This window comes from Monomorium pharaonis, chromosome 5 (genome assembly GCF_013373865.1).
Source record: "Monomorium pharaonis isolate MP-MQ-018 chromosome 5, ASM1337386v2, whole genome shotgun sequence".
Classification (NCBI taxonomy): domain Eukaryota; kingdom Metazoa; phylum Arthropoda; class Insecta; order Hymenoptera; family Formicidae; genus Monomorium; species Monomorium pharaonis.
The window spans coordinates 7,787,620-7,807,195 of record NC_050471.1 but is presented as its reverse complement, the minus strand read 5'-3'; the positions used below and the strand labels follow the sequence as shown (position 1 = coordinate 7,807,195).

Below are 19,576 nucleotides of genomic sequence, written 5' to 3'. Positions count from 1 at the left end.
AACATTTTATTCTTTTTAATTTGATATTTTTTAAAGACAAGAGATAATTTCAAGCTTATAAAATGTAGAAAGTATAGGATAAAATTAATATCATTATTCCGTTACTTATGCAAAAAATAACGAAATAATAATTTAATAATTATTTTCTGGGAAGCGATAGTTTCCCACTCACGAAAGTGCTGATACATATTTATGAACTGTCTGTAGAAACAAAGAAGGCTCTCACATATGCATTCGATTTTATTATTTATTAATATTCATAACTATTAAGTTGCTTAATATACTTTTTAACCACAATATTGTCACGAGTATATTGTTAAACAGGTGCGGCGAAAGTTTTCAAAAGAAGAATTCTCAAATCCGGACGACACCGATGACACTCCGAATAAGCGTTGTTCAAGTGTGAGTTATAATACATCATACGATTTAATATTAATTAATTCAATAATTAATACATTTATATGAATTTTATTTATTTACTGACACATTTTGAAAAATTTTAAATAAAATATTTATCGATATTTATAAATATTTTGTAATAGATAGAGAATGGTTATCAACACTCACATATTACTTTGTTTTTAGATAATATTTTTTAAACAAAAGCTAAAAATGAAATGTTGAAAACTATGTAAGTTGCAAAAGAAATTTATGCAAATTTTATTCTTACTTTTAAAGAATTCATTTTTAGTAGATTTTATATAAAAAAAAATATGAATGTATGAAGTATTTTCTTTATTTCTTTAATTATTTAAGCAGATCATGTTTTTCTGTATTAATACACTGTAAATACAAGAAAAAATTTTGAGAAATAAATAAAACACTTTAGAAGTGTCAGTATTGGTCTTCCTCTAATAATATCGATATACATTTAGAATTTAATGCATTAAAATTAAATGTGATATTATTGCGATATTATTGTGTGTGAGTGTGTGTGTATTATTATACACTTCAGAGTTTGTAAAAAGTTTGTAAAAAGTTGCTTTTAATTGAGTTTTTGTTTTATTAATAGCATCTATCGCCGGAAGCCAGTCCATTGAGCACGAGATCATCGAGGTACAGTCCTCGGGAGAGCGAGAGCGAGCCCACTCCTGCATTACCACGTAAAACAGGAGGAGACTCCTGTTCCGCGTCCCAGAGGATACGCGATACTATTACGAGGACCAGGAGGGAGTCCAATAGCAGCACGAGATATGAGAGTAGTGGTAGCGAGAGCATCAGGTGCGTCTATTCATTTAGACAAAAATAAGTGCCTTTAATATTACAAGAAAGCACATTTGCACATTTTCGGATCTTTTTTTTTAAAGAAAGATATTTTATTTTAAATAAAAATTAATCTTATAAATATAAAATGTAAAAATAAAATGTATTCTACTAAAATCTCTAAAATTAAATATTGTAATTTGCTTTGTGTTCATCATATAGATTAAGTGAGACCGGTTTGCACGGATACGCGGAACTGGCTAGGAAGGTGAAGTTTTTCGGAGGAAACGGCAGTGGCGCGGTTTCGTCGACAATCGGTAGCGACGAAGTTGTGCAACGCGATAGTGCAACCAGTGCAGGTGAGGATGAAATCAACGAAGATGGTCACGACAGAACAGGTCCAGTTCCTTCGCAAGGAAGGACGATGTTGCGACGAAGAAGGCAGTTTGACGCTCAAGGTAATTACAATTGTAATACAATTATAAAATACACATAATTTTTTAAACTAGAATTACAACAGTAATTTTAATGTGCGTAACAGATTAAACATTTGTTTATTTAAACAATTATTTTAATGGATTAAGGATCGAGAAAAATTAATTAAAACTTTTCTTTAGAGTTGTTTAATTAAATAAATACAATTTCTTTCGTTGTTAGTAGAAAGAGTTTTACTGTTGTTTGTTTTCTCTAAGCTATTTACATTTTCAAAAAGCATAGCCGTAATTAATAATAACGAACAGTATTTATCGTATGGTAATCAAATATCGTTTCACTTTCGCGATCGCCGCATTGACCGCCAATAATTGCCATAATTGCCCAATCGCGTGCTGACGCGACTCCCAATTAAATTTCCGATGTGATGTTTTCATTCTTATTGCGACAGTCGCTCGTAATAAACCACGAAAAGTTGCGAGATTTTCTTTTTACGTTAATATGTTAGCAAAAAAACTTTTTGCTTGCTCTTAAACTTTTACGATATGTATAACAGACATGTCTAGATTAATTAAATTATTACCGTGTACAATGTGAGGTTAATTTCTTAGTCGAATAAAAATTATTATTTAGATTTTTGCTAGAAATTGAAATTAGTTTATTGTCGCCAGTAATTAAAACCAGGAATAAATAATTTTTTTAGTCGACAAACTGGTAATTCTTTATTAAAGTTTTAGCTCACAACGTTTCGACCATAGGATTTGATCCTTTTTAAGTGTAAATTTCAATTGTTACCTCGCGATTAATAATTATATTTGGAATTTAATGCATTAAAATTAAATGCGATATTATTGCGATATTATTGCGATATTATTGTGTGTGTGTATTATTATACACTTCAGAGTTCGAAAAGTTTGTTTTCGAACTCTGAAGTGTATAATAATACACACACACATACACACAACTTGGTCCAAACTTGAAAAGGAAACCAAATTGTATGGTCGAAACGTTGTGAGCTAAAACTTTAATAAAGAATTGCCAGTTTGTCGACTAAAATATTATTTATTCCTAGATTTTTACTTATTAAATTTGTAGGCATAACATATTCCTTCTTATTCGTTTATATTTACTGTTCATTATATTTCGTCTACCATATGATATGGCACAATATATCTGCATGTGTAAAGAGCGCCATATGGCCCGTAACGATAAACCTATCGATTATTGAAACCCCTGGGCGAACTTCCTGGCTCGTAAGCGGCCAGAGTACTGCAGTATTCTCCACGAAAACCGTGCGGGACCATTAACGTCCCGAAAGCTAAAAGACGTCCGAACGTAAGATAATAAACTCCTTTGCGGCCCAATGTTGGATCCTAAATGTTCCGCGATAATAAAATCATATCTAAACGAAATTGCGTAAAAAGTACGGAATATAATGGTTCATAAAATTAAACCGTAATTAACGCAACATTGCAAACACACTGACGAAAAAGAAATAATGGTAACGAGAGAAGAACAATCAACAGGGCAGCGAAGGAACGTTCCAATTGATCTTTATCGCTTATCTCAAGAGACTTTTGCTATTAGTTGTTCTATACGATAATGTCTCGGGGGAAAAATCGACAGTTTTCGCTTGACGCCGAGGCGATCTTTTACTTCTATTGTTTCTGACAAAATTTCCGCTTCGTTTCCGATAACCATCGCGTTTCAAACGAGAACAATTATTCTTAATCTCATGTTTCGTCTGCCGTGAGAGATTCGATGAGGAATGTGAAAGGAATGCATCCAACGTTTAATAGTGCATAAAACGCTTGACGTGCATATTCCGAATCAACGTCGATCTTCGTGATGCAAATACACCCGCGATTTGTGCGATATCGAGGAGCAATCGTAAAATTGGAGTCGGACGCGAATCGAATGACTTCGTGGGCCGATTACATTATTTTATAATTCTTACTACGTGATTCGTCTCGAGGTGTTTGTCTGCGCCTTCTGCAAACATGGAATTATTCAGAATATTCCAGTTGTCACTCACGTTTCTATTGTCGCTGTACTTTCTCCTTTTCTACGCCGGGACTGTCGTGATTTTATATTTGCTATGGACGAGAGGCGATTAGCAACCAGTGTCGAAAAGTGACGTTTCTTCTTCTTTAAATGTTTACCGCAAAGCATTTTTTTCCAAGAATGAAGCAGGAAACAGACGAAAGGTACGCTTAACTTATTTAAATAAATTTATGAGTTGTAACAGCAAGTTATCTTAAATTGGCAGACACAAAGTTATGCTATGTATTGATATTTTAATTACTAAAAACAAAATTATATGACTTATAGCACCGTTGATAGAATGAAAATGTAGAGAAAGGTTGTCTCTATCATTGCTACATAGTCAATTGCATCAATTAAATGTTTAAAACTATTTTATCACTGAAGTTCTAACGAGTTAGTGAACCTGTCCCGGTTTTCTTTATGTTTAATTTATTATCAAATAAATATATAGAGCCATTGCAAGTTATCGTAAATTAGCACAATTCAAATTTTCTACTTAAGATATATCAAGCCTCGCCTTAGCCGTGTTCCACAACGCCTCGTCCGACACCCGTACCCTTTCCGCTAATTTGTTCATCGTTATCTTCTCTACGTCATTGCATCTTAAATTTATGGCGGCTTGTTTTCGCCACGTTTCGAGCGTAGCTCGCTCGTGAATCTCAAAGTTCTCGTCCCAGATTCCAAATAAAGCTCCTATCTGCTCATCTCTATCGTTCATTCTTGCCCGAGTATGATCGTTTTGGCACGGAATCATCCGTACGTGGCGCGACGGCGAGCGAAGCGGTGGGCAGCAGGTGAGGCGAAGCGAAGCGGGGCCCAGGGAAACAGCATAGGAATAATAGTGTAACAACGTTCCCCTGCTGGCACTCTATAGTCCGCTCACCTGCGACGCGAATATACGGGGTGACGCGGAATCAACGCTCGACGAGCGACGAGCAATAATCCGCGCGACCGTGACTCCGAAACGTAGCAATCGATTACGGTCGGTTATAAAAAAATATCGCGACCTCGCTGATAGAAATGCATGCAGTTTTTCCTAGTCTCTTCCAGTGATTGTCTAGTATTATCGTATTTTCATTAATTATATAAAAATACTACGTATGAAATAAACAAGAACTTCATAGAGTTTCATTTAATTGAAGCGCTTTTCTTGGGAAAAATGTGCTTGGGAAAAATATTCTATTATTGTCTGGTATTAACAGATAAGTTTTCTTGCGTATTAATTAATTAAATAATTCATTTATTATCCTTTTTTGTTTAGTAAATGAGATCGGATTTTGCGCATCTTTTAAGCGCAATAATTGCAGACAAAGCGTTATTGATTAAAATTCTAAATGGTTTAACCTCTCAGTTACTAAACACAGGTAATATAATTGTTCAGTTAGCTAAAAAAATTCATGAAATTTCTCCTGCAATTCATACCTCAAAAATCTCCTTTCAACACACGGCTATTTTGATTCGTTTCAACGGCAAAAAATATGATGGATATTTTAATTGGACTTTTTTATGGGCTGGTGCAAATTAATAGCTGCTCTAGGGTCTATTATTTTCGATCTCGAAGGTAGGTTTTTTGGACCCACGCGTTTTAGTATCTTCAAGGTATCCGCATTGTCTCCATCTCGTTGAGTAGTCCAGATTTTTTCAATTAGGATAGAATTGCGAGTAAATAGAAAAAAGAGCATGGGAGGCACAGCATGCCGCTTTATCGAGTTGGCCACCCGATACAGCACGGCGCAATGCACTATAGCAACAGGGTACTATAGGCGTCGTAGTAAGGTAGTGACCGACGCTGCGCGGGATTCAGGTGTGCCCCTCGGCGTAGACGCTCTCAGTTTAGCGGCGGTAGCCCACGCGAATCGCTCGCCTCGCCTTCTTCGAGTTGGCGTGGCGACCAAAGCCGCCTTTATTTCGCGACAAGAAAAGAATCGGCTCGAAGAATCCAATTCCCCGCCGCGTGTTGCCGGTCTCTCCGATTCTTTACCGACGCTCGAAAGTGGCAGCCGGACACACACTTCGAGACTCCTCGAAGCCGGTTTTCATATATTCCCGGATGATCAATAAAAGAAACGACATAATTCGATAAAAGAAAAGATCGAACACATCTTCGTAAATATGTAAAAGTGAGTTTTTTCTGGCTATTGAAGGAAGCATTTTCTCCTTAAAAAGCAGCCGTGATTTCACTGAAAGTTCAATTTATTTTGCTTCAAAATAATGATATCGACAAAAACTTCCTGTGTAGAATTATGTTTTTGATTACATTTTTGATCGCACGTACACAGTTCGTGGTTCATTTTTGTGCTGTGAAAGAAATAAGTGATAACGAATGATAATAAATTCTTCGAAATTTCTTAGATTTGTTTTTTAGTTCTCTCTTGAAAAATTTCTTACAAAGTGTGCGATTTTGTACATCTTCAAATGTACATGTCTCTATTACGTGCGGTAACAACTAAATCATAGCCGAGGACGACGAGAAAAATATAAAAATCTGAGGTAGGACTTCAAGATGTTTGTCGAAGCATCGCTGGCATCGTATTTCGGAGCGTTGACAGACAGCGTCAGAAGCCTTCCACAGAACAGTTTTGCGGGGTTCTTGCGAAAGTCATGGAACGTTTTATTTGACGAATTTGGTGCCGACCACTTTTTCAGTCAAGTCACCGCACGATCGCGCCCCGCTTTGAATGTTCGCGAAAGAAAAATCGACGGACTTTTTTTTCGCGATATCTACTTTGCAAGAAGTTAGATAAGATAAAGAAATTGAAAAGATAAATAAATAAATAAATATGTAATGCGAAGCAATTAATTATCTACATTAATGTCAGAAAGCATATTGTATTAATAATAATTTAATTATAATTTCTTGGTTTCACAAAATTATAATTAATGAAATATATACCGTGAACATAAATATAGATGTGTACAGAGAATATTCCAAAACTCATCAGTTTTGCTTCGTGTTTTATAATAATTGAATTTATAAGAATATTCCAAAACTCAATCAATTTTACTTCGTGTTTTATAATAATTGAAAGATAATGTTTTTTAATAATTGAATGCAGCTCTGCGCAAACTTGAAGAAAGATTATATCAAAATTATATTTGTCACTGATAAAATTTTAATTTTATAAAATTTAATTCAATTGTTAATTTCTCTTTTAGAAAATTTTAATTTCACAGACTCGAGCATTGTTATGTGCCGCTGCTGAGTATTTCAGTAGTCCCATTCTGTATTTCTAAACTGAAATATAATTTCGTATTTAAAGTAGATCATATAAATTATAGGCTTATCTAGGTTTAGCACTGACAATTGTAGACTTCAGCTTAAGTATGAGGTAAGCCCATAATTTCTAAGGCTCACATGTGAGTACGACTTCATATACAAAGTAGATCTCACGAATCATGGACTTATCTAACTTTAGCGTTGACAATTGTAGACTTCAGCCTAAAAATGAGGTCAACCTACGTTTTACATATATATGCAATTAATTTTATTTCTACCATCTATATGCTTTATTAAAAAATTATACATATATTTCATTTTTTCGTGCTCGAACTATTCAATTCTTGTTATCATTAAAGTCTCAGATCCGCGATTTCCGTCATTCTCATTTCAAATTGAAACTTGAAAATCTCTCTTTCACCTGATTTGCCTCTTTCATCTCCTTCTCGTGTTTCTTCTCGTCTCCCTCTCGCAACGCCATTCACGAGAAGTCGGGAATGTCCGGTTAGTGGCGATAGCGCGAGGCGACCCCGCGCGAAAAATCATACACGCGGTCGGAAACGATGGGCCCCCTTCGTGCCATTGACCAGGTAATTCAGCGGCGCGTAAAAAGCAGACATAAAGCGCGCCAACAGAGCAGGCCCCGATTCTTCTCTCGCGCGTCCCATTCATGATAAACCGCCGCGACACCTTGACCGTGTTCTATTTTTTTTCTTATCACGTACCAGATACCAGAAGTAATTTAGAATAAATAAACAAGCCGAACTAGAAGTTTTAATAAGGAAAGAAAAAAGAAACGAATCTCGAAAAAAATCTGTTGTATGAATGAAACCTGTACTTTGATACTTTATCGCAATTAAAAATCCTTAGTATATAGCGAACAAAAACGGCGTTCTTCTCTCTCGCCGAGAGAGGAAGAATCTGGAGGATATTTAAAACAATCGGGAGAGACGGGACTGCAGAAGCATTTTTTTCGCGAGGATCTCTCCCGCGAGGAAGCGCCGCCGGGATTTCGCAATCGTTTACGGAGGCAGTTGTGAAGCGAGTTCGCGCGCCTCGCGAAGGATGTAATTTATCTCGCGCGCGTAGTGTAGCACGGCGGGGAGGTACCGAGGGGAGACGGATAGAACCAAGCCGGTGTGACGTGACCAAGGAGAGATTTAGACGCCGCCGCGCCGCGCCGCCGTTCCGCCGGCGCATCGCGCGCTAAAAGTGCATTGTTTCGGACCGCACAATAGATATAAATCCGATCCTCCTACGTGTGACGCTCGCTGGCGCGCGCGTGAGCGAAGTAACGAAGTACAAAGAGTCCCTCTTGTGTGCGCACGCGATGCTTTTTACGCTGCCCATTATCATACCACTTTCCTATCGTCATTACTATTAGTACAACGCGTATGGCGGGGAGTGCATTTTTCTTCTTCCATGCGCGACACGTTGCATCATCTTTCAATTAAAACAAATAAAATGTTATGTCAATTGAACAGAAAAATCCCGAAAAGGGATTATGTAATATTATAATATCATAATACTACATAATATTGTAATAAAATAAGTTTTAATGAATATAACGAAACAAAAAGTATTATTATAAAATTACGTTACGTTAAAAGTTTGGAGAAACACCTATACACACCCTGAGAATTCTCGACCACCAATTTCTCCGTGATCGACTTAAATCAATTGTGAGAGCCCTAGTCTACGAGCGAGCGTTTCAGGATTGCAATAATCAAAAGTTAGAATTTACCAACGGTTCGTTAACGCCGTGTGCGAGCGAGCATGCTCGTAACATTCAGAAGTTACTTCCCAGCCGGGGGGAAACATTAGCGCGAGCTTTTGCGCGTGTACAACCGGTTGCTTCTAATAGCGTCGTAATTTGTCCGCTGTCTCTAGCGTAAGTGAGACCCCGCAAGGGATGCGCTCCGTTATAACGCAGCCCGCGTTCCTCGGGCTGTCAACTCTTTCAATTCTTTATTGGATCGCGATTTTCGTATCCGTGCTCTTCATTAAAACGCTCTACGGGAATTAATATTTCTTAAAATCTGCTACCTTTCAAATAGATTATATTTCCGAAGAGAAATTTTGCAACAATCTATTTTTTTATCGATAATTGACGTTTTTCAACATCAACAATGTAATTACTTTGTTAATGTCTTTTCTAGTCAACTAGTACTAAATACCTTTAACGGACTTAAATAAATAGAATAAATCGAAATTAAGTTATTGCAGAAATGTTCATGTTCTTATATAATTAATAAAATACTAAATATTTTATTTCTCTCCCTTCAATTTTAATGAATAAACCTAATAGATGCGAGCATTAGAATGATGAAGTAATAAGCATTGTCTAATTAATAGATAAAATGTTGAAAAATTAATGATCCATTTTAGTTACAATCAGTATATTATAAAAATCAAACTTATAATTATAAAAGATAGATTTAAGCTATTTTTAACTTGAATTCTTGGAACTAAAGAGCTAAATCGCGATAAGAATAATAATCAACTACTACCAACATTTCGATTTCGAAAATTGATGAACGATAACTCCAATTTATCGGAAAATTCCATCTTTTATCTCCACTAATCCCAGTAATTCTTATCATTCTCTTGCTGAATCATCCGGCATAAACGAGTGAATCATAAATAAAATTGTTATTAAAAAAGGTTCGCGGCGACGTGGGAGATCGCACGCGAGATCTTGCTGCGGCGGTGAGGATCTGCAGAGCCTGCAAACGTTGAACCTGATCGGACGCGGGGGTGGAAGCAGTCGGCAGCGCAGTCCTAATCCCGCGACAGGTGGCCCAGGTCAGGATCAACCAGCGTCCGTGGTGGATTACAGGCGGCTGGTGTTCATCAGCTCGGATTCATCGTCGGGCCGCGAGGAGGACGATGCCGATAGCAGTTGCTCGAGCTCGTCCTACCTGAACGGGCTGCCGCGCAACGGCAGTCACCATCACCATCACGCGCAGTCGCTCGAGGATTGCGACTGGGACTACTTCGAAAGCGGCTCCCTGCCGTTGCCAACGACGCCGATCGTCACCGTCGGCGCCGGTGTCAACGTCACCGGCACCGCGGACTCTATCGGTCAGGACGTTTGGAGTTGCTGTCCAGGACGCGGTTCCGCTGCCTGTCAGGTACGCCTACTCCCTTGTATTACTATTATTATCTTACATATATGATACGCTTGGAAGTATTCAGATAAGGTTGGTGCAGAAGTTTAATGTATTTGTTAAATAATTTAAGAGAAAAAAGAATTCTATTTGTAATTTTCGTTATATTTTCTTTTAAAAATTCACCAAAGATTTCAATATCTAATATTAAAGATCCATAATAAAATAAATCTAACATATTAAACATTCTGTATATTATTTTTTAATCGGTGTATTTTTTAACTTTAATTCTTATAAATTTATTTATTGGTTTTAATATATATATATATACGTTAAAACTGATTTTCACTCACAAAGCAACTTAATAAATTGAACAAAAAGACAATGTTATGCGCAATGAAAACAGTTTTCCACGGACATGAACGCACGAGTCATGTGACCGCGACTGGGCGCCGCTGGCTGTGCATCCGTTTGACAACCACATTGCCACAGTTAAATTAATCATTCACGTTCTACTAGCGAAGAGAGTCGCACGGCAACTATGTGAAATTCACGGGTATAGTTTGTTAATAAACTGTACTCAGGCGTTCGTATATCGAGCGACGCCTCATATTGATTATACCGATCGATAAGCGCTCCGTGATGAATTGTCATTGCCAGCTTTCGAGCTGTTAACCCATTTCTCTATTTACATTTATTATACTAAGTGGAATATACTTATGGAAAATGAAAAGTTTAATTTATAAAACACTTAAAAATTTCATGCATATTATTTAATTAGACTTTTATTAATACCAAAAAATAATTAAAAAATTCGTTCCATTTTTATTTTAAGTGTGAGGTATTAAAATTAGAAAAATGTAGTTTATCTCTTATATTGTCTTTTTAATATTATATCATATTAATTAAAATAAAAATTAGAAATATAAAATATATATATATATTGTTTATATGTATACAAAAAAATAAAACACATATATAAACGAAAACTAATAAGAAAATTAAAGGCATAAAATAGTTAACTTTAGATTAAATTAAGTATAAAGATAAAAACTATTCAATAAAAGAAAACTAAATTCACACGCGTGTAATAATTACAAAAAATTGGAACGAAATAAAAGATAGGGAAAGTGTTGTGTTAAGCCTCTTTAAGATAAAGAAAAGTCGCGAGCCATTATTATGTCGTTCTATCCAGGCCTGCGGTGGTTCCCGAAGCGCAAACGTGCTTCCGGTGCCGGTACCCATACCGGTCCCGGTCCCGTATCCAGTGCCGGTACCAGCCTCGCTGTGGACCGGTGATTTCGCGGCAGCTGCGTCATCCATGATAAGTCGCGGCGACGGTCACGCCGAACCAGGAACTCTGAGATTACGAGGTGACCCGGCGGCACCTTGGTTCGCCTGGCACCCTCGATTCAACCAGCCCCTTCATGGTGCGCGTCTGGATCCCCGGCTCGCTAGCACTTTTGATCCGACCACTTGCACTTTCCACCCGCCCGATCAGGTGTTGACCCCGAGATTGTATGGTCCGATAACTGAGACAATAACGACCTCATCGACGAATCTCGAGTCATCTCAAATAGATCAAGATGTGAGGGACGAAGCGAACGTCGCGCCAAAGGCTGAAGAGCTTAGGAAGGAGGAGAATTTGTCAACGAAGTACATCAACGAGTCTAGTTCCTCCACTACAAATAAAAAGAAATCAGAAGAAACGAAAAATACCGAAGCGGAATGCAAGAAAGGTGAAAAAGAGACGGAAGAGAACGAAGAGGCTACCGGCGAAGATTCATTATCGTCATCCTTCGAGAGAAGCGCGCAAGGAATGTATCAGCACTCGCGAGAGGACTCGGGCAGCTCGTCCGGGAGATCATCGGCGGACAGCAGCGATCTGGAAGAGGATTCTAGTTCGCATAGATTCTCCAAGGTGTTTGTGGTGAACGACGATTCGCTCACCAGCGATAACGACATCGAGGACAATGAAGAGGATGATTCGGATTCCGCGGCGGAAGGGGGCGTGACCTTGAAACGCGTCACTGCGATTCCCGAGGAAGAACCGGTGGTGTTGCAACATGTGAGGCTGTTGAATGAAGATGTTCTCGTGGAGAATGAACGGGAAACAAGCAAGAACGAACTGGAAGAATCTACAAAACGCTCCAAGGCTTACATCGTCGACAATGATCAATCTAAAAGCGATGATAAATTATTAGATAAACCTGCTAATTTGATCGACAAGCGAAGAAGTCGCAATAAGAAGACCGGAAGTGACAATGATGATAAACGACTTCCTTTTCTATTACAACGTCGATCGATCCCTGAAGAATTATATCTTGCAGACAATAATGACTGTTCTGATAATCGAATCGAATTAAAATCTATTAGAATGCTAGATCCCGATAGTATCGATCCACCTGCAGCTGTCTTGAAAATAGACGAAGAGCCTATTTCAAAAATACAGATTTGCCCCGAAGCTATTAATATTAATCTGTCGAAGGAGATTTTGCAAGATAATCTAATCGAAAGTCCAAAATCATCTTCAAGCGACGTCTGGGATTCGAACATCGTACCAGATTCTCTCGAAATTTCCGGAGTTTCCTCCGACATTTCAGTTTCCGAAGAGATTGACGTCAACCATAAGGACAAACTTGGAGTTTCAGATAGCGAGCAAATTGTGCGATCGAGCATAAAGAACGATTGCGAGAGGCAAAAAGATAAGCAGCGTTTATCGGAGACAGGTCGTTCGAACGTCGACGTCATTGCCGACGTATCTACTGACAGTTGTACCAGCAACGAGAGCAACACCACAGGCAGTGAGGTGAGCAGTGACGAGCTTCATGAATATGAAGTAACCCCGATTGAATCATCTTTCGATTTCAACAACGAGGTCGCCGCGATTAACGACGAATTACTATACCAAATCAGCAAGGGGAAAACGGAAGATAGCTCGAGAGGCATCAAGGAGAACGGCTATCATCTTCGCGATAATCGTGATGACAAAATAAGTCCGACGATGACGAAGAGCGGCGCCAAGCGGAGCGTGCAGTCTAAGAGACCGATCAGCGGGCGGTCTTCGATAGAGTCGATGATCGGCACGAAGGACGACAACGACGACGGCGAAGACGAAGACGACGATGAGGGCTATCGCTCCGTTACGTGTCGTCGCAGCGGTCAAGATGGCGGGGCAGGAGACAACGACCTGACGGCGGTAGCGGCGGGTGAGGAGCGGATACAAGCCGACGTGGGCGACGCGATATCAGCCAGCAGGATCCAGGAGATGATGAGGAGCGCGGAGGAGCAAGACGGCGACGGCAGCAAGGTGGACATTGCGCATGACGGCCCGGTGAGAGGCGAGATCGCTGCTCAGGTGGGAGGAAATGGTGATGGTAACGGTGTTGGTGGTAGTGGTGAATGCTCCGAGGAGGGGGACGCGACACGGTTTCGCTCAGTCGAGCGACGCCCGTGCACTCGGCAGGAGAATGGATTCCCCGCTGACGGCCAAGCGTCGGCCAAGGACCTTATCAAAGACTCAGCCCAGCACAACAGCAGTAACAATACTAGCGGTAGCAACAATAAGTACAGAAGCCTCGTGATGATTACTCAGGAAGCGTCGTATCAGCCGGTAAGTGTCGTTACGTCGGATACTACGACGCTGCTGCAACCGGATGAGATCCATTCGGCTGGTGGCCAGGGAGGCTTGGCCGGCTACTTCCAGCTGGCATTGGAGGCAGCGAGCGAACCGCAGATTCGTAAGAACGCCCCGCGCAAACCGTTGATGGTGAAAAGACTGCCATCCGCGGTCGCCGTCACGACGGGTCATCAATCAGCCGAGCCTGAAGTGGATAGTGGATTGAGTGTCGGTAGCGCTAGTGAAAGCGACGACGTGTCCGTGAAGAACGTGCCGAAGCCGCTCAATTGTCGGCAGGAGAATGCGGATGACGTGTCGAAGGATCGTTCCGTGTCGGATTATCACGAAGGTACGCAACAACGTGTTTCATCGCAGTCTAGCGATTCGGGTACTAGTGGCGTCATTATACTCGAGGAAGGTCTGGCCGATGACGATTCCTGGGTGGAAGAAGTATCCCACGATGAAGACGAACCGGGCGCGACTACTGCCACGGAAGAAAGCTCCGAAGATGAAGCTAATAACTTCGGTGATCGTGAAGAAGAACTCAGGGGTTATCGAAGGCAAGCGATCGACTTCACTTTGCACACCATCGTCGAGGAATCCTGTGAGGAAAGTGAAACAGAACCTAGTTTGGCTACGGGAAGTCCCTCGAAAAAGCCGAGACCACCTTCCGCTTCAGAATTGGAGAAATATTTCTTCTTTGGATTGGGAGGTGACGGAAACAGTTCCAGCATGGGCTCGCGCGAGGTCGACAGTTTGTCGGAAACCTCGTCAATTTATTCGGAGGGATTGGAGTCGCTCGGCCAAGACGAAGCTAACGGCAGTAGTCAAAACCAGGACAGGTCGAATAACAGTGACGGTTTCCTAAATTCATCTAGACTGGAAAAGTATTATTTATCAGAATTTCTCGGCTTCGATCAGGATAGAAGAGATTCTGATGGTTCAGTAGGAAGTGATTCCGAAGGCAGACCCAGTCCAGAAGCACAAAGGAGGAAGAAATTAGTACGTGCGAGAGGTACAGGCAGATCTCATAGTTCTTCTCTGGATAATTTGTTAGCTCTCACGCAGAGTTCACAAAATCTGAGCTCGCAAAATTCTCTTCAAGACCTGAGTCTTAATCAGGATGCACAAGAGACGCAATCTGAAGGTTCCTCGACAGAGACAGATGGTACTGAAGATGGCCAAACTGCTGTATTTGGCACGGACGGTCAGTTCGACACGGTAAAACGCAAGAAGAAAAAGCCACGAAATCTGGGAACTCAAAGCCCACGTGTGCCAGACGATCGAAATAAGACGCCGGAACCCAACAGAGAAATTACGCGGATGAACGAAATTGTGATAGAAAACGAAAACGAAGCAATGAATTCTGAAGACTCAGATAGAGCAAAGACTCCGCAGCCGGAGTCCGTTCTGTCTTCGTCCTCTTCACCGTCCACTCTTACAAATAATAGCAATATAATGAATGTAGCGTCGTCCTCGCAAATGGAATCTTCAAGAAACTCGGTTTCGGTGAATTCAAATGATGGTCAACGATCGAAGCAACAGTCGCGGGACTCAGGCTTCGTCGGGAGCTGTGACGATCTTCTTCAGCATCAGAAACTGCCGGACGAAAATCAAACGAGTAGCACCGAAGCCGATCAAGAAGCCGACAAAAATCGCTTGCTCAATAAAACTTCGGAGAATTCTCAAGACGCGAATCAAAGCGCGACTAAGGAAGGAGCGGCTGGCAAAAATAACTTGACAAAGCACATGAATCATGCGAATCTACCGCACCTGGCGAATGCTTCATTATCGCGCAAAGACAGTTTCAACAATTGGTCAAGCGATGAGGAAACGAATCTCATGATGTCGAAGATGCGACAATTCTTCAAGACCATGGTGGCCAATTCGAACGGTCAAGGACCAGCTCAAGGACAAACCGCCACTAACGCAAATTCCGGCGGTGTTTCGCCGGCGCCGAGTCCTCGGCTCCCGAGTTATACCTCGAAAGCGCGACTCTGCGTTCCGAACCGCACTAAACCGCCGCAATTAGTGTACTTTGAGAACGAACTGACGCGGTTGATGAAGACGGTGCCGGGGATACGCGACGAGCAAGTGCGCGAAATCGTTGAATATCTCAGCTCGGAAGACACGTGGTCGGATTCATACGACAGCTCGGATTACACTAGCTCCGACCTCGAGGGCGCCGCTGGAGGTCGCAGATCAGCCTTGCAGGAACAGATCTCGCAGAGCTGTCAGCAGATCATCAGTAAATTCGATACCGCTTCCGCCGGCGGTGACGCAATTCTATCGGACAAGGAGAGAGAGCAAATCAAAGTACCGGGTCCAGCGATGCAATCTGCGCCCTGTTTAGGCAGAGATACCGCTTTCGTTTACCAGAAGCTGGTGCAGAGCTTCACAAAAATGACCGGTGACGGCGTGAGTTCGGACGCCAACTCCACGCCGCATAGTAGTCCGCCACTGATCGCCAAGGTGATGCATCACATCGGCAGCCGGCTAGTAGCGTTGATGCACGAAGTCTCGGAAGGCGGGCCAGCGCATCATCATTCCACCACTTGGCGGCGATATTCTCAGCATCACCGGACCCCATCTTCAGCGTCCACCACTGAAGATGATGACTCTACGTCCGACTCCACCAATGCGCCATCGTCAGCGCACTTGCAGCTACCAAGATCAAAGTCTCACGACCCTTTGTTGCTGATCAACAGCCACCCGGCAGCCACCGCTGGTCAGGAAGGAGAAGAACGAGAGGCTAGTGATTACGAAAGGTTCTCTTGGCGCGGCAGTTTTGAGTCTACGCTGATGGCTGCCGATTCGAGGACGAAGCTAAGCCTGTTGGCATGTTCCGGTGACGTCAGTGGTAATGGTAGTGTTAGTGCGAGTGCAAGTGCCCTGGCCGCGAAACGACGCAGCGCCGGCGATTTGTTATTCAATCCGAAGAGCTTTTCGAGGGAGCAGCTGGACAGGGTAAGAAGCTGCGGTTCGATTGGTGGCGGAAGCGGGGCCGGGAACGGTGGAACCGGCGGCGGTTCCATCGAGGAAAGGATCTGGAGCAACAGGAGGAGATCTTCCGTTCCCGATGCTAACACCAGGGGAGAGTCAGGTGAGTCCGAGCGCGACTAGTCCCTGCGTATGTGTGAATGAATGGATGTGATATGCACTTCTCCATGCGGAGTGATCTCCCGTAGATCGTATTACATCGCGGAAACAGTGGTAATTGGCGTTACAGCTCAATTTTGCCTCGCCGACTCGAAGCAATCCCGTGGGTTGTTCGAGCATTCCTTTTCCGCAATTACGTTATGGTGCGGACTGAACACGTTAGACGCTACAGTCAGATCAGTCCCGATAATAGTGTTGTATTTATATGGAATAAATAGAATGGACGCGCACGCAGTGGCAGGTCTAAACATAATTGTACTTATATTGGTAAAATAAATTGGAATTAGGAAGCGTGAAAGCAACTCCACGCCTTGTTTGTGTGTTTTGCCGCATGCAATTCCATTTCAATTAATTCTATAACAAGTAAAAAACAAAATTTCGTGATTACAAGCAATTAAATTATGTTAAAAATATGTTTTAAAAAATAATAAAAATATCATTTATGTTATTAATATTTTACGATTTCTATTAAATTATTTTATTGCGTGTAATTATCGAAAACAAAAGAGAAAAGTTTTATTATAAAAATCACTGTAAGGAAATGAAATTATTGAAATCTGTAATCATTTTTAATAATATGTACAAAGAAACAAGATAAACATATTATTCAACAATTATTTTTATTTTTCTTCTATAGAATCATTTCTCTCTCTCTCTCTCTCTTTCTCTCTCTCACTCAACTTCGTCACCGTAGTTATCAATGAATGACATCTCATGAATTCATAATTCTTATGAATAAGTAATTTTCATGTACGTCGCGTACGCATACAAGTACCAATAAATAAAATTTTTGAATAGGTTAAATGAAATGGAATTGGCATTGTACGCAAATGGTAAACTGATATCAATACATACACATTCTCTATGTCTACTATAAAATCGCAGATAGCTCGTATTTCTAATTTGTATCTATAATAATATAATTATGCAAATCATCAGAAATCATTCATCTTTCACGTTTACATACACGAAGAGAATTTTCTCTTAAAAATTACCTTGAAAATCGTATTAATTGTGAGACAACGTGAAAATTCTCTCCGTGTAAGATTACATTGTTTACCGCACTTTCAAGTGCGCTCAGCATCGTCAACATTATCCGACAAGATTGTTAATCATCGTGCAGGTGCATCAGCCGGCGACGAGGATACCGAGGACGAATTGGAATACGGTGGAGAATCGCGAGCGACGACTCTACCACGTGGCATGCAATCTGCCATCAGTGCGGCTACCAATTCCCTGCCGCGATTACCTGCGGCGAATGCACCGACCGGCCTTACGACGACGACGACGTCTTCGTCGTCGTCGGCGGCGGCAGCGACGTCGACCTCGTCGCCGATGCACAAGGCGCATAGCGTCTACCATTTCCTGCCACAGCACAGCGGCGTCAAGTCCGCACGGTATCGACCGCCCGGCTTCGCCAGGAACAGCAACATCGGGCCCGGCGCGATCGGCAATGGACCTAAACGCGCCGTCAGTGCACCGGGTTTGCAAGTTTCCGGCTCGCAATCGGCCAGCGGCAAGCGGGACAACTCCAGATCGAGGAGACAACAAGCGATGTCGCTCACGTCGGGTAGGTCACAATTATATTTTTTTTAAACAGCCGCGCACAAGTTGTGCTAAAGGTCAAATCCTTTCTAATCATAAATTTCCTGATGAACATCGGGTATTTTTTGTTACATTTTTATGTACTTCAGGTTTTTATATATTGTCTTATTTTTCTAATTAAAAACAAATTAAAAAAGTAGAAATACTCACGAAGAAAATGTAATGTTTCTAGTTGAACTGATACAGCTTCTTGTAGTTTAGAAATTTTTATTTTACTTTTCACTTAGATAATAAATAACTTTATTGCAACTAAAGTTTCTATAAACTTTCCCGCAAAACTTTGGGAAGGTCTTATAACTTTAATGAAAAATTTGTAATATATATAATAAGAGAAAGTGTGCGACTTGTGCACATTCTTACAATCATCGAACACGCTGCAGTTTTTAATCTCATTATGCATGGCAATATACTAACGCGTGTGATTAGTATTTATTTTATTATGTATAACGCTTCATTAAATTATTTTAATATTATGTAAAAAAAAGAGGGAGGAGGGCATATCTCTCGTGTTTAAAATACTAGGTTTTGAGAGACAAGGAGAAAGCGCGCGCAGATGAAAGGAAATTCGGTCGGCAGACGTGTGATTCCCGCGTGATAAATAGACGGCCGCATCGTCACGCACACGTGGCGCGCACTATGCAAATGATTAAGTGTAAATATGAAATTACGGCGAGCGTCGTCGTAAAGAAGAACGTATGGCAAAAGAGAAACCGTTTCTAGATTTATTCGTAGGTGAACGGAAAGTTCGCGGAAATTCAAAACCATAATGATCCTCGGTAATTTAAATTGTTATCTAAGCTCAGCTTGTCGGCTGAATTTAAAAAAGTTAATGCCTTTCTCGATAAGAAATACGTACATTCGTTTAGATATAATTTTACAACATTTAAAACTTATTATAGCAAAATTATATCTTTTTAAAAATTTTCGCTAAGAAGGAATCGCTGCCTGTTACTTTCCAAGAAGAATGTGCCGTTAAGCTGACCGTGAGACTAAGAAAAGACGTTATATTATCTGTATATTAAAATATTTCATATCGCGCGAGAGCGAACGTGATTTTTATCTGTAAACTTGAGCAATCGGAGCAGCGATTCTTTTGTCGTCTTCCCTGAAGGCGTAAACGCTGCGAAAAACGGGACAATGTTGCGAAAGCGTGCTACTCGTCGCGTGAAATTTGCTGTAATAACA

The 19,576-nt window shown here is 40.9% G+C and overlaps 1 protein-coding gene across 1 annotated transcript in view; it reads left to right on the top strand.

Annotated features, from left to right (window-relative positions):
- LOC105830793 overlaps positions 1-19,576 on the top strand; it is a 54,443-nt gene that overhangs the window by 21,205 nt on the left and 13,662 nt on the right. Inside the window, 6 exon segments of the mRNA XM_012670378.3 lie at positions 325-402; positions 1,013-1,221; positions 1,426-1,661; positions 9,563-10,032; positions 11,204-16,730; positions 17,910-18,356. Of these exon segments, the coding sequence (XP_012525832.2) occupies positions 325-402; positions 1,013-1,221; positions 1,426-1,661; positions 9,563-10,032; positions 11,204-16,730; positions 17,910-18,356 (6,967 nt within the window).